The 15,965-nt window shown below is 46.4% G+C and overlaps 1 protein-coding gene across 7 annotated transcripts in view; it reads left to right on the forward strand.

Annotated features, from left to right (window-relative positions):
• The window catches only part of LOC106656221 (dystrophin, isoforms A/C/F/G/H), a 108,987-nt gene that overhangs the window by 77,287 nt on the left and 15,735 nt on the right, over positions 1-15,965 (forward strand). For all 7 annotated transcript variants that reach the window (XM_023461643.1, XM_023461645.1, XM_023461649.1 and 4 more), the window contains 4 exons: positions 7,133-7,305; positions 12,072-12,216; positions 14,505-14,628; positions 15,602-15,768. In XM_023461643.1, coding sequence (XP_023317411.1) covers positions 7,133-7,305; positions 12,072-12,216; positions 14,505-14,628; positions 15,602-15,768 — 609 coding nt within the window. The remainder of the gene's footprint in view (positions 1-7,132; positions 7,306-12,071; positions 12,217-14,504; positions 14,629-15,601; positions 15,769-15,965) is intronic.

Genomic DNA, 15,965 nt, shown 5'->3' on the forward strand with positions numbered 1-15,965 from the left:
ACGCCCGATCGGTCGGTAAACACGCAATATTAGTTTGCCGACCGTGTAATATGGGGCCGCGGCGGCTCTTGTGCTTACAGCAGCCTCTCGGCCAGCGGCGACTAACAGCAGCGAGCTTTCAAAGCGATTAAAACCGGATGGATTATGCAAATTTGCCCATTCATAGGCTATAGATAGACGCGCGCTCGCGCGAGTACAATATTATGTATACACGGTAGGCTCGCAGTGACTCACTCGCGGCTTGCTTCGTATACACAACAATATGGGTCATGCGAGCTCGCGACGACCACGACGACTACGTGCCACCATGTGTCGACAAGATCGCCCGAATTGCCCCCGCGCAGAACAACGAGCCTAAACAGCGCAAGATACAGATTTTCACCGTGTCGTGACCATTATTGTACCCGGCGTTTATCTGAAAATTGAGGCTGCTACGCGTTTCCACTGAAGCACCGTATACAGAGTCACGTAATCGCGCGTATATATGGGGCGGGCGAGCGCGTCCGAGCGGGTTATTACCGCGCGCCATATGGAAGCTGGCGATAACCAACTTACTTACGTATAACTATCAAAACTCTTTCCGAAATTTTCCTGTAAACAGAAAATTCAGCGTTTTTCATTAGAGCTGAAAGTCCTTTGGTTCGCTCGAATATCGCTTGCCCTGCTTAAAACCCTGCGCGCAAAACTTTCAACGAGCGTATATAGATTTTATATGCCGCAAGCTCTCGGTCTAATGTCTCCAAAAATACGCGTTAAACTCGTCGTACGTCGGTCGATATGCCCTTATACAGCGTTCTCGTAATCAAAGGGTCCTGCGTACAGCACACATTATAATCGCAGCTCTAAGCTTTGAGCGCGCATGACCCTTTCTTTTTATATTCTCGACGGAAAAAATACTCGAGCGCAGAAAAAAAGAAAAAAACTCGATTTTTCGACAAAATTTCCCGCTCAACTGCCTTCGACGACGTTCATTTGGGAAATCGCGTGCGCTTTGAAGCGCGTTTCAAGGACCTCGCGTATATAATATATTGTGCATGCTTTTTTCCGCATACGCGGCGGCAGCATCGAGTTGGAAGTTCAAAAAGACTCTGCGATTGCATGATCGATCGAGTCGCAACCGCGCGCGATCGCTTGTATATGCGGAGAAAAGCTCGTGCACGCGAGAGTTGGACAAACCAGAGCTTTTCTTATATGTTTGCTCGACGAGTAAGATTTGACCATTATTATAATAATAAACGCCAGTCTACCGTTTGGCCGATACTAAAATCTTTGTTCTTGCGGGTGATGGAGTTCTTGTCGCGACGAGCAACTATATAGCCAAACTTTCCATCTGCTCGGAGTGCTTAATTTGCACTGCCTATTCGCAATTTTCCGCCTGCTTTTTCCAGCTCTATCTCTCTCATTCAGATTAATCGTCTCTGCAGCAGTCCGCAGTCGACAGTCTTCGGGCTCTCTGCCTGATATCGAACTAGCTAGCCGCTATAGGAATACTATGCTCGCATGCGAGAACAAGCGCGCGCTTATTCAGACTCTCGACGGACACACACACTAGCGCGCGCGGCGATCCCGAACAACAAAGAAGCACAGCTCTCTCTCTCTCTCTCGCGAACAGCAACCGAGAGATAGGTATAGAGCGAGACTCGCGCGGAAACGGAAGCGGCCGCCTCCTCTCCCCCCCGTCCCTACCCCGAGTTGCAATTAATCGGGAGCTGGTAAAAATCGACAGAGACTTGAAACAATGGAATGAAATGTGTGCGAGCGCGCGGAGCTCGTTCAGAGCCTAGTCTCTCTACTGCTATATAGACCTCCGCGCTCGCTTGTTTGTTCAATGCGACTTTTACGATTGAAGCAGCAGCAGCAGCCTCGAGCCGCAGCCAGCGAGGAGTAAGGGGAGTGGAGCCGTGCGCGAGACCAACGTACCAATGATTGATAACTATTATTTTCCTAAGCCCGGCAGCATTCATTGTTTCGCAATGCGCTTCCGCTGCTTGAGATTTCGTCTACGCTATATCTCGATTCTGTAACTAAGGATATGTAAGTACTTGATTTTTTCAGGTATTCGATTTTTTTTCTTTATTTAATATCAAACATGTTGTAGATTGCCTTCTTATTCAGAGATGATCTTTTAGAGCGGAATAACTTACAAGCAGTAACAATTCGGGTAGCAGAAAATTCGAGCGTGATAAAAAAAGCTCCACTCGATCGATCGTCGAGCTTTTATGAGTACTTACTACACACCCTTATTCCTAACCCGACTATATGGAGACTTGACGCGATCATTCTCTGTCACATTAATCTCGAATCGGCAATAAATGAGACTGTTGACTTTCACGAGCGATCCTGTGAAAATACTGTGGAATCACGTTGAAGATTAGTGCATGAGATGCTCTATAGGAGCTGATGATGTCAGTAGGATTTTTGCTGGTGCACGCCGTATATTATAAGAACCGAAGATGCCAGACCATCATCGGCCTCGCGCCGTGCTGAGCGCCCAGCAGCAACTCTCCAACAGCAGCAAGCAACGTCGCAACGCAGAATGTATCCTCTAATTACGTTTGTGCGCGCGCGGACGCAAAAAAAACACGCAATGGTCCAGAGAGCTGTGCTGCGTGCGTTGCTCTCTGGCATAGAGTCGACTCGCGTGCAGTCACTAATTAGTTCACTAATGAGGATAGGCAACAAGATAACAATGCGACGAGGCACCCGCACACGCACAGCACACACATCCCTCGCTCTCTGTATCAGTTTTCACAGCTGACTGGCCTGAATATGCATGAGAGAGAGAGAGAGAAATTATTTCGTCTTGGAGCTCGTACGCTTTTTTTTGTGCCTCATCTCGCGCCGCAGCTAGAGAGCAGCTCGCCAGCAGCCCCCATGCACCTGTGTGCGCGCTTATGTATATAATAGGTGGTATACGTGGTGCTCGCCGCGTACTCTCGGCGTGCATCACATTGTCGTCCATCGCGCGCTCTGGCATGTTCTAATTGCCGCCTGGGATCTCTTAACAAAGAGCCAGAGCAACAAGCGCCTTTCTTGCAGAATAAAATGGCACGCGAGAACACACTCACACACGGCGGCGTATGTGTGTATATGGTATACACGCTGCTTTTGCGTGGTTAATCCAGCTTATATGTATATCGTATACCTACTACCTGCCTGCCTGCCTGCCTGCCTCGTTGTCGAGGGCGCGCACCTAGCTCCTGCGGCGTATACGAGCGAGCGGGCGCGCGCACCTCCTACGCGTACACACCAGCCCATGAATATTTATCGCTCGAAGCAAGGATTTGCCTGTGTACTCGCTTTCTCTCTCATTCTGTTTCTCTGCGTATATGCAGAGTCTCTCTCTCGCGCTCAAGCTTTGCCCTGCGTATGCAGTTGGCGTGTCTTGTGCTTCTTCGAGCGTGCCTTGTTTTTCCTGCCTATATGTACTACGACTACTACTACTGCGAACTACGCGGCGCATAAGCTCGAAAATTGAACATTTGCACGGCAGCAGGCATCGATTTTCGGCTTCAAAAATGCAGCTCGCTCCCCTTTGCGGATTGCGCGCGCGGAGTCGCGACTCGACGTCGACGTTAGACGTCGTACGTCGTACGGCTCACGACGACGACGACGTTGCTTGAGCCTCCCTTTACCTGTCGCGCAGCTGCCGAGTTCAAAAATAGAGACGTGTCTCGCGAAGTTTCGGCGATACTCGATGGATCGATATTCAATCGTCCAAACTTCTTTTGAAGTGAAACTTTTCTATGGGCGCGTTAGGTACACCGACGAGAAAATAAACATTACATCGCACAGAATGCTCCACTTCGAATAATTTAATGAACCGAAGCGAAAAACTGCAATGATTTTGACTTTTATTATTTTTTTCTGATTCTCACTGGCACGTCAAAAATGTAGATTTGAAGGACAAGATTCTCATAGAAACCTACTGGAAAATTTTTTTTATTCCTTAATACATCTGTTTTGAAATCGAATTTGCGCAGTTATCGAATGATTTCGAGGCACATTAACAACGAGCTATGCGCGTATTAGGGATTCGAGCATACACAACTCAACCGAAGGGGCTTGTTAAGGATTAAAAGTTTTCCGAAGGGACCTTATTGGCTCTCTCACTCTCGTGTAAGCTCGTGTGTGCGAACATACGCAAGCTCAAGTTCACACAATCTCTCTCTCTCGTATTTTCTCGATTGCGATGGATTTCATTTTACCAGTGATCGCGATGAACGACGATCATCGCGCGTATCGTGCCTCTTTCGTTCTCTCTCTTACTCTCAACCTAATCTTCTTTTTTACTTTTTGCTAAATTCTTCGTGCGCACGATTCATTTTTCGCGATAAAACCAAGTCTTACCAGTCGATATCGACGATCTTTACAGCATAGGTGCATGCTATTTCCATTCACGGCGACGGCGGCGCAGCCGGGCTTATTCGAATAATTCATTGCTCCCGAGCTTTAGCACTTATGACATATTCATACATTTATTTCACGTGCCCGTATATCACGGGGAAACATTTGATTATCACGCTTCGACTTGGCTTCTTCTCCCACTCTCCGTATAATATATAAAGCATGTCCGAGTACGCTCGAACAAAATATTTCGAATTCCTCTCGTACAATTTATATACATTATACATCGTCGGTTCGAAAGTTAATGTCGCTCTGTCTCTCTCTTTTCAAATCCGATGAGGGTGTAATATAAAGTCTCAAATGTAATCGCTTAGCCGCGCCCGGCGTTTATTTTTACTGCCTTCTTGCAGAATTTTCAAGCCCGTTTGAGCGTCCGAGCTTCTTCTTTATTATTTCATCGCGCGCCATATAATTTTGCATAGCCGCGTGCGCGCGCTCGCGTTGTCTAAGTACTTTTACTTAGTTACCGTAACGTCGTTATTTTTTGAGCTTCATCGAATAAACAACTTTGAAAAGCTGCGTCGAAGAAAAAACTTCGCTCCCCCATAACGGACGAGAAAAAGGAATTTTGAATAGTTGCGCGCTCGCCGAGTAACGATTTTCTCGGGTTTATTTATTTTTTCCTTATTTTATCTCTTTTAGTTCAAAGTATAGGCAACAACAGAAGCGCCGCGATGAAATGATCGTACTTTGTCTCGCAGAGACTTTTAAGGTGAAACTTTTAACACGTATTACACGCAAAAGGAAATTCTTCGAATGGACTGAAGCTGATGCGGTTGGGACTCAGACCGACCACCCAACTTGGACGAGCGAGGCGAAGCAGCCGCTGGACAAAAGACAATTATTTCTTAGGGGGAGGTGGTGGCGGCGGCAACGACGAGTACGTTTAGTTGAAGTAACGCCGTGTACGCCTCGTACGCGCGCTTAATTGAGCTGAACAGAAGCAGCACACAACGCGTCGTCGTTGCAACGTCGTTTCCCGAATGCTCGAAATAGTTTGCTCTCGACAACGCAGTCGTGGCGTTGCGACATCTAATGACTCGTTCGCAAGTAACTTCGAGTCTTATAATACCCGATAGAAGTACGTGCAACTTAAGCTCCGGCGTGGCTAAGGTCGATTCATGGCGCCGGGTAAAAAACAAATGTTTTAGCGGATGACTTGCCGATCGAGTCTGCTATGCGTCTTAGGTATTTCTTGTTTTGAACCAATGGTCGATAGACCACGATCCGCTCGTAACTACGACTAATAGCTTGATAAAAATCACGCGAAAGATCAACAGGCTGAACTCGAAAAAAAAAAAACAGAATCCGACGTGAACCAAATTTTCGAGTTAATGCAGAAGCTGATCTTTATTCGCTCGGGGAGCTGCAAGCACAGTGTCCTTTTAACCTCTCGACGCGTGCATCGTGCAGATTTGCATTCGTATATATATTCGTCGTAGTCGGTGGCGGCACGTCCTTGCTATAAATTCCCTAGCTGCCGTGAGTTTGTGCCCGTATATAAGCGCTGGAAACCGAGGCTGATCAAAGGACGACTTGACACTCGAGTTTCTCTCTCTCTCTCTTGCGATCGTATAGTTTTCACTCCGCGCGCGCTGTGCAGTGACTGACTGACGCGGCCGCCGCCGTTTGCGTGTGTTTGCAGTAGTGCATCGAATGAACTCGTACAGTAGTATACTACGCCCGAGTCAAGACTTACCCCGTGCGCGCTCATGATGGAGGGCTGCGAAATTGAAATGTGCTCGTCGCGAGAGTCAACTTTGCCGCTGCTGCTGCTGCTGCTGCTCTGTGGATGAATCCGATGATTTATGATCCCGAGGCGCGAGCGCGTTTCATTATCAAGCTCGTGCGGCGAGGAATGTGCTTTGACGCGCATGTGTAGCTTTGCCTAAACGAGTGCGCCGACGACTATATTATGAAAGACGACGAAGGACTCTGTTATATAGAACACGAGTCGAGAAATTATTGTCGGACCGCTGTTTTTGAGCCTGATTAAACGCGTGTAATGTGCAGCCCTTATACGAGTATCCAGAAGTCAAATTCTCTTTGCCCCGCGTATAATATTGGAACTTGAACGTCAATGGAGCCTGCGATGTTCGAGCGACACTCGTAGTGCAGCTTTAAAAGCTGACATCCTGCTGGTTTAGCTTCTCCTTTTTTTACTTCAAAAATGCAAGCCGCGATGTTCCACCTATACGTGGCATATAGAGGAGAGAACCAGAGAGAAGCTCCGAATCGACTTGAGCGTATATATTCGAATGTTTTTTATCGACAAGATAAACCAACGTGTATGCGAGCATAGTACGACGTCGAGAGGCGCATTCGACCAATGTTCTCTTGCTTTCGTCGCTGCGCCACTACGAGTTCAAGGACCGTGGACGAGTGTATGCGTTTATTTACACCTATTTTTTATCCGATTCCGCGTGTTCCTAGCAGCGCGCACCCCTTATCTTGCAGATAGTATTTTTTGCACTATTGGTACAGCTTGTTGCAGCTGTAGAAGTTAGCCCGATCGAATGGTCGACCAAACAATTGTCGTAGTATGGTGAAAAATACACATCATTTCAGAACTCCGCGTTGCATACTCGAGAAACGAAAATAATTTGAAAAAATATTGCTCTTCCTTTTGCGAGTCAGTTTGCGATCTAATAAAAATTATTATAGATGTTTTTTTTATCAACTGCTCCAACCTTTCAACTAACAATCGAATTATTTCTTTTTGCAGGACTTACAATCAGAAATCGAGACTCATCACGATGTCTATTCGTCGCTCAATGGAACTGGACGCAAACTTCTTAGTTCGCTCGCGAGTCAGGACGATGCGGTTATGCTTCAACGCCGGCTTGACGAGATGAATCAAAGATGGCATCATCTGAAGGCGAAGAGCATGGCTATCAGGTACATTTTCAAAACTTTTTAACTATTTTAATTGCTTCGATAATTTCGAATTAAAAAAATTATTCGTACTTTTGAATCATATCATTAAAATAAGAATGAGATTAAATGTGCTATTCATCTTATTATGCTCGTTCATTAAGTCGACAATTTTTCGGAATCTTCTTCGATAAGTTAAGAGCTCCTGTGTACGTATAGGCTTGATAGTCGCTCTCAAGTTCATCCCCAAAAGTGCCACGGCAAAGTCATGGAAATTATTTTCCGCTCATGCACTTGTTATTATCTATGAGTTTTCAACTGCCGAGTGTTTTAGTTAGTCAAAATTTTCCCTTTCGCGCAGCAGTCTTCGCTCGCGTCACGTTTTCGAGCAAGTTTGCGAACTCGTTTTTTTTCTTTCTTTCTTTTTTTTTTAAAGCTCTAGTCGACCTGGTGCGCGGCGCTGGCACGCTCTTTTCTCTCTCCTTCCTGCGCCGTGTCTTCCGCGCGTCGTTGTGAGACGCGCGCGCCTCGTCGTGTTCTTTCTCGTGCGCTCTCGGCAAACTTAGATTTCGCCCGAGCGTCTAAATTACTCATGCGAGACAGGCTGCGCTAATGCGACAGATTTTTTTCTCACATCATCAAGAAGTAAACACACATTGACTTTTACTGACTTCGAGGCATGGAACAAGGCAATAAAAGTACATCAAATTGAGCATACGCACGCACTGCATGACATAAATTGAAAAATTGAATAAAAAAAATTGGGAAAAATTTAAAGTAAAAAAACATGTTGATAAAAGCGAAATAATGTCTCTGTGAATTACTGCTGTTGAGAAATAAAAATTGGGCAATCGATCTGTCATTCCTTTAATAATCTATTAGGTCCGAAACGCGGCTTTTGTTTTATGCAACGAGAACTTTAAACGAGCTCATTCTCGCCGAGCCTTACGCTTTTGTGTGTTGTTTGCTGCGTCGAGTCAGGTATGTTCTACGACTTTGACAAAATAAATGCGGGCGTCGGGCAAAAAGTATAAACGTCGACAAAACGTGTACGCGTTGACATTTATTTTGCACGCATTGCCACTTAGCCGCACGCTCGTTTTTTTTTTGTGCAAAGCTCAGCAACGTGACGCAACATTATACTCTGTGCTCTGTGCCGAGCTCGTGTCCCCGTGAGGTGAAAAAAGTTAACGTTAAAAATAAGCGCGCGCGTTCGAAAAAGCCCTGAGTTAGCCTATAAATAATACATGGCTCTGCACAGGTTGTTGCTCGTTTCATACACTTGAGATAGAGTCGAGCGCTCGAGATCGAGCTGTAGTATATACGGTACACAGTCGCGTGTATACGAATGAAGTGGCGGTTGAAGAGTTTGTTCCTCTTTTCAATCCGGCTACGGCTCTGGGCTGCATTATGCGAATGGTTTTTCTGCGATACCAGTCGATTTTTAACTCGATGTAAAAGTCAGCGGCCCAAACAGAGTCCACTTATGGATAATTGCGAGTTTTTAACTTGACTTAATTCGACGAGGCATCGAGAAACTTCCGCCCCGCTTTGAAATGAATCCCGACAATGCAGTCGAATGAATCTTGTGAACACCGAGAAAATTGATATTACGAGGATATGAAAAAAGAAAAGCCGCGATATAGTAACATTATGAATTACCAGGTCGCGCGCAGCTTAAAACGGACTTGTCCGTGACAAAGATGTTTACTTTTAGCCTCCGCCGCGCGTTTGCATTTGCGCAAGGCGTCGTCAGTCGCGCATACAACCGCAGAGAGACAGAGAGCAGCAGCAGTGGAGCAGCATCTTTGTCATGGTAATTTTTAGCGCGACATTTTTCAAGCTCGTCCACTTTTCATTTCTCTCTCTCTCGCCTATATATGAGAGCTTGCAGCGCCCGCGTACCACCACTCGCTCGCCTTGACTCGTAGATTCCTCTTTCCTTTTTCCAAAGATTATTCTCTTTTCTGCTGACATATTAAGTACATTTTTTATCTCTCGCGCAGCCCAGAGAATCTCTAGCAGCTGTGCCGCGCGCTGCACACACAGAAACGCAGTTGGTATAACGTTCAGCTCGCGCTGCACATATATAGCACCGAGTGCAGAGCTCGAGTCGCTTCTTCTCTCTAGAGCATGACCTTTAATTATTCCTCTTGATTCACCATGGCATAAGTAATATGTTCACGTACACACTCGGCGTGTGCGCAGTGTGTGCGATAGGCCTATCGCAATATGTATACGGTCGCACGCGAATATGCGTATAATACAGCAAATAGTTAGTGTGCACCACGAAATCCTTCGCTGCTGCTACAGTACGTCGGATTCACCGCGTGCTACATACTCGGGGTTATATAAATGCGAGGCTCTTGAAATATTTATGCGTATTAGTAAGTCGTATCGTCTCTCTCTCTCTCTCTCTCTCTCTCTCTCTGTAAGCAGGAGAATAAACGATTTCCATGTCCCAGCTATACGGCAGATCCGATACTCCGTGTGCATAATTGATTCCCGAGGGTTGTTGTACCGAAGATGGACGGTTGCGCGTTGTCTTTGTCCGTTAGAATAGTAATTTTTGCTCATCGTCTTGATTTCATTTTTGTATTTACTGCTCGTTAAATGACAAGCCATTTTGAACGTTAGAAAATATGCATTGAAAAAATTTAACGAGCTAATAGTTGACTTAAAATACTCGCAGAACTTGATTCAATGATTCACGACCCGTTAGACGTAGTCGCTACAGCTTTGAGAAAATACGGCGATCTGCAGATTTAGGATGTGTATTATTGCAGTGGCAAGGTATACAGCAGATAGAGAGAGGCATGCCATCGAACTGTATACTATTTTTGTTCTTGAAAGTTCAGCGGCCTTGCCTGCGATCGATAATCGCGTTTTATATAGAACAGAAGCGACACCTGTATCAGAGCCCTGCGAGCTCAGCGACGTTTGACGCGCGCGCGGCCGAAAGTCCGCTTCTCTCGCTCTCAAAAGTCTGCACCGACACTACACCGACTTCTTTCCCTTTCTCGAGCTGTAAACCTGTATAGACATAGAATATTATGCCTCGAGTCGCCGTCACTTTGTTCACATCTCTCGTACCGAGGCTGAGGGCTTTTTTGCCAATGCACAAATGGTTGATTGCTGCAAAGCCCGTGTATACTTTTTTCGATTTACCCTTTTACTTGGCTCGATGTATACGTGGTATCGTCCATTCACGCTGTTGCTCGTTGAAAATGATAAACTTTTTCAATAATCGCACTGTGCGAGACAATGCGGCGCATCGAGAAGCTCTTGTTTAAGTTACCCCGATAAGATGGAGAAGAGAACAAGACATTCGACAATACGTTTCAAGCTCTTTTTTTGTTGTCGCTAGGCTGATAAAAAATCTTGATCATAAAATGAACACAATTATAATTCCTTTGTTCTTAAGATTGGTCAAATAGTCGAAAAAATAAAAAATAAGTATCTTTGAGTGAACAAAATACAAATAAACTTCGATTGCTTTCTACAAGCGACAAGTTAAAGCAAGTTCGTCAACACTCGAGCAAATATTTGATCAGGCCAAGAGTATATAATAACAGTAATTTACATAATGCGCGTAAATGTAAAACAAATAAAAGATCATGATGTACCGTATATGGGGCAAATTTCCTGAAGTGTCCTAGCGCTCTGCCGCACGGCACTTTTTGGCCAAATCACTCAATTTCTAACTCGGTGTAAAAGTATCAAAACACACCTCAAAAAAATAACTAACTAATGATTTCGATAGGAAATTTCCTCAGCTTTCCGATGGTGAGGTCCAATTTCCTGGAATTTTCTATTTTCACCCGGAAAATTACCATCAAACATTCAGAGCTCAATATCTCGAAAAACGCCACTTTTTTTGCTTTTTTTATTGTTCCAAACGAAAGATGAGGTCTTTTTACATCGGGTATGGTAGTTTTCAGAGTGTATTTTTGATGAAAACTAAGGAAAATACGGGAGGTTTTAGTTAGCGCTCGGCCGCTCGGCCTGATTTCCAGCCTTGCGCGGCTCGCTGTAACTTGTAACTCGCTCTTATGACATTGTGATTTGGCTGGAAAAATTAATAAACATATAGTTTCGATAGGAAATTTTCTCAGCTTTCTCATGGTGCAGTCGGATTTTCCGATAATTTACATTTTCACCAGAAAAAATGGACTTGAAGGTCTATTTTCTACTTTTTCTAATGAAAATGTAAATTATCGGAAAATTCGACTGCACCATGAGAAAGCTGAGAAAATTTCCTATCGAAACTATATGTTTATTAATTTTTCCAGCCAAATCACAATGTCATAAGAGCGAGTTACAAGTTACAGCGAGCCGCGCAAGGCTGGAAATCAGGCCGAGCGGCCGAGCGCTAACTAAAACCTCCCGTATTTTCCTTAGTTTTCATCAAAAATACACTCTGAAAACTACCATACCCGATGTAAAAAGACCTCATCTTTCGTTTGGAACAATAAAAAAAGCAAAAAAAGTGGCGTTTTTCGAGATATTGAGCTCTGAATGTTTGATGGTAATTTTCCGGGTGAAAATGGAAAATTCCAGGAAATTGGACCTCACCATCGGAAAGCTGAGGAAATTTCCTATCGAAATCATTAGTTAGTTATTTTTTTGAGGTGTGTTTTGATACTTTTACACCGAGTTAGAAATTGAGTGATTTGGCCAAAAAGTGCCGTGCGGCAGAGCGCTAGGACACTTCAGGAAATTTGCCCCATATATAGAGCTATATGTATCGATCTCATTGAAAATTCATGTGAAATTTTGTGTGGTTACAGAAACCGGCTGGAGAGCAACACCGAGCACTGGAACGCCCTGCTGCTGTCGCTGCGCGAGCTCATCGAGTGGGTGATACGCAAAGACACCGAACTAACGGGCCTCGGCCCCGTCTGCGGCGACGTTGCGGCACTTCAGAAACAGCAGGTAAACAGCAGCATCATGGCACACGGCGTGTCACTCCCCATCCTCGACGCGGGCATCTTTGTCGCGCGAACTTATATAGTACAGAACAGAGAGAGCTAAGTTACAACGCTACATTGCTAAAACTCAGCGAGGCATCGCATCGCGCGTCACGTCGTCTCGTATACGCTCGATCAAGAAAAGCTGCTGCTGCTCCAAGCTTGTGTGTAGCAGCAGCATGCCAGCGCATAGCTCGCGGTTAGCCACAATCGCCGCGCACCACCGAGCTCATTGGCTGGCTGGTTGCTTTCTCGCTCGAGGATCGCGTCCCCCGAAGCTGAGAGAGAGAGAGAGAGACAGAGAACTGTAGCTTCAACTCGATACATGTCTCTCTCTCTCTCTCTCTCTCTCTCTGATCTGGTTCTAATGCCGATTATAGCATGCGATTGCCGCCTCCGTGTTTGTGTACGTGTTAACTCGAGAGGTGAGCCAATGCGGCAACGCGCTATATACATAGAGCCTCGGGTACTGTAGCCTCGGCGACTGCTGCTATGCTGCCACGGCACTGATAAGGCTCCGCGCTTCGGCGGAGCACGAGGATCAGAAGCTTGTAGCAGTTGGAGCTTGGGCTTGGGGTTTAATCGCTCTCTCTCTCTCTCTCTCTCTCTCTCTCTACGCCCCCGACCCTTCCGTCTCTAATTTTGCCTCTCCCTTCCTCTCACTCGCTTGCCACATGCCTCCAGATCATGTCGGCTGCGTTGCGGCTGTTTGAGACTGCGGATGCGCTGCTGCTATATTTGCTCGAATCATTAACGATATTGCACGTCTGCTGATTATAACTGGATCTTCCATATGAGCTCGCGATTATATAGCATATTATGCAAGCGTAAATAATCATACGTTTAAAGACCCACCGCATACGTGCACATAAGTTATGCATGCGCGCGAAAAATTATATTGAAAACAAACATGCATTTTCACTTTGAACGCGTTACGTATTAATGCGATGCAGTTGCGTTGGGAGTTTCTAGTTCTGATTTTTCCTCCGTCTAAACAGAAAGAAAAAGAACAACTGTATATCACGCGCCGTGTTGTGTCTATTCCGCGGGTATAATAATTCAGACTTACATCTGCTGAAAGTTTTATTAGCTATGCTTTTTCGAAATTTTCTTTTCCTACCACCTCATTGCTCAAAGTATTCAACGCGCGCTATAAGTTGCGGGTATCATAGTCTCGCCAGCACCGCAAAGTTAACTTGTTCAAAGCTAAAAGGTGAAACTCTTTGGGTCGAGTCGCTGGGCTCATTCGCGCACCTGCGACTCAGCTTGCGGCTGCAGCGGCACAGCTACTACTTGTTCTCTTCCTTATGTATATTCTGGCACTCTCGCACGCGCGCGCGCGCGCACTATACTTACAGCACGCAGCAGCAAGCGCCAACGGCGGCGGTGTGTGTTGATCCTGTGTAAAGTAGCGTAGTAGTAGTGCGAGCAGCGCGTGTTTGCAACTGCATAGCGGCGCTCGAGCTTTCGCGAAATTTATACCCCCGACAGCTTAATGTATGCGTTTCTCTCGCATACACCACTCTCTGACGAGCTTGCTTGCTTACTTGCTTGCTGCAGCTAGGCTGCTGTTGCTACATGTACCTATCTACTCGGGGGGTAAGGGACTGGGACTAGGGATGCGCGAGCTATACTACACACAGTCTTGCACTTAAATCGTGCTACGAACCTCTCTGACTATGTAGTACACAGCTTCTCGAGTTCGGCGAGATGCTTTATCGATCCGCACCCCCGCGCGCGCGCTACGATATTATTTTTTCCAATATTCAGCCGGTTGACCGCGGCGAGAAACAAGAGAGGAAAAAAAAATTACCGCCCGAGGGTGGGTAGGTAGTGTTGCTGCGCTTGCACGATATTATTTCGATAGATATTGATTTTTTTGTCGCTCAAACACTCTCCTATCAATGCCTCGAATAAATTGAGCAACAAGCGGCCAATCAAAACGACGCGTACCCGTTGAAACGAACGGACGAGAGATCTACTCCACGGAACTCGTGCAAGCTTGCGCGAACCAGCTGCTGCTGTGGCAGTGGCGGCGAGCTGACATCATTACACGCGCGCCTCGGCTGGCTCGATTGTTCATTAATTATTTATATTCTGTATTTATGTGGACGCGTGGCCTGCAACGTAACCGATATCGCGGGCACGTCCGAGGCTGAAATTCAGCAGTGCAGCTTGCTCGGGCAAGCGCAACAGCGATGTTGTTATTGTGCAATTCAATGATATTAATGGGAGCTGCATTTTGTGTTCTAGGACGATCATCGTGGTTTCCGGAGGCAACTCGAGGACAAGAGACCGGTTGTGGAGAATAGTTTGCTTAGCGGACGCCAGTACATCGCCAACGAACCGCCGCTATCGGACACCTCGGACTCCGAAGGTGAGAGAGCTGCCCTCTTCGCTCGAAGAAGCGCATAAAGCGCCCTCAAAACGATGCCCGCGTGAATTGCGGTCGAATGATGAAATGACCCAAACATCGCTTACTCGAAGGCAATTTCGCGATGAAGCGCGTTGCATATAGCCGTGCATCAATCGTGTTTTGTTTGCTTTGTAATTTTTATATTGTTCTCATTGCGAAGCGTAAGCTCTCCTAACTCGGCCCAGTTTTTAACAACGCGCAACCAGTGTAGCCAATATGCGTACAAAATGTATTCGTATCTTGATTGAAACTTGCTCGATATTTAATAGAGCCAGACTAGAGTACGGAGCAAAACTATATATGCACGGCTGCCTGCTCTGTCGGCAGCATTTCATAAACCACTTCGGAAAAAGTTCGGGCGTGAATTTTTTAGTATTTAACTAGCGCGCCCGACGCCGCCGCCACCGTCGTCGCGCGAGAAACAATATCACCCGGGTAGCCGTTTTTATTATTCGTGTGCAGCAGCAGCGAGCAGCACCAAACCGGCGGCTTTTCGCGCTCGGATACGCCTGACAACCGGCCCGATATAAATTATTAGCGGGCGAAGAAAGAGCGCACCGCGCACCAGCGATGCAATTAATTGGCTTTCGCGCGTGCAATGAATCACATATCTGACAGGACTAGTACGCACATTGGCTGCTGCAGCAATTCTGCGCTATCCTGCGCGCTATCGCATCTTTTCGCCTCGTTTTTCCTCTGCCCCCGCTTATTTGGTCTTTTTGCGCGCAAATCGTGTGCACGTACATACACCAGCTGATGTGCGGGCGCATCATCACCCGCACCCAGCCCGTTGATTTATTCGTGCCGAACGAATTTTCCAAGCTAGGCTTCAGCCGCATCGGCAGCAGCAGCAGCCGGGCCAACGAGGCGCTTCGCGATTCGACGATTATTACGAGACAGCTAGCTTTCATTTCGTGATTTGATGTGTTTACAGCTGGACGCGACCTGGATGGCGACACGCGAGCCTACATGAGCGCCGAGGAGCAGGCGCGCGAGCTGACTCGCAGCATTCGACGCGAAGTCAACAAGTTGTCCGAGCAGTGGAATGCGCTGATCGAGCGCAGCGATGCCTGGAAACGCAAGCTCGACGAGACCGCAAGCGTGAGTATTTTCAAGCAATATTTTTCATAGAACGTATACATACACCGTGAGCAAAAGAGCTGTCTGCGTGTCTCCATGACCTTTTGTCAATATAACGTTCCTTGTTTTTGCTCGCCGAGTAATAATCCTTAAAAGCAACGCGTCGATCGACCTGTCCGTTCTGACGCACATGTAAGCAAGATATCGCATCTCGCGCA

Source organism: Trichogramma pretiosum, unplaced genomic scaffold (genome assembly GCF_000599845.2).
Source record: "Trichogramma pretiosum strain Unisexual culture from Peru unplaced genomic scaffold, Tpre_2.0 scaffold4, whole genome shotgun sequence".
Lineage (NCBI taxonomy): Eukaryota > Metazoa > Arthropoda > Insecta > Hymenoptera > Trichogrammatidae > Trichogramma > Trichogramma pretiosum.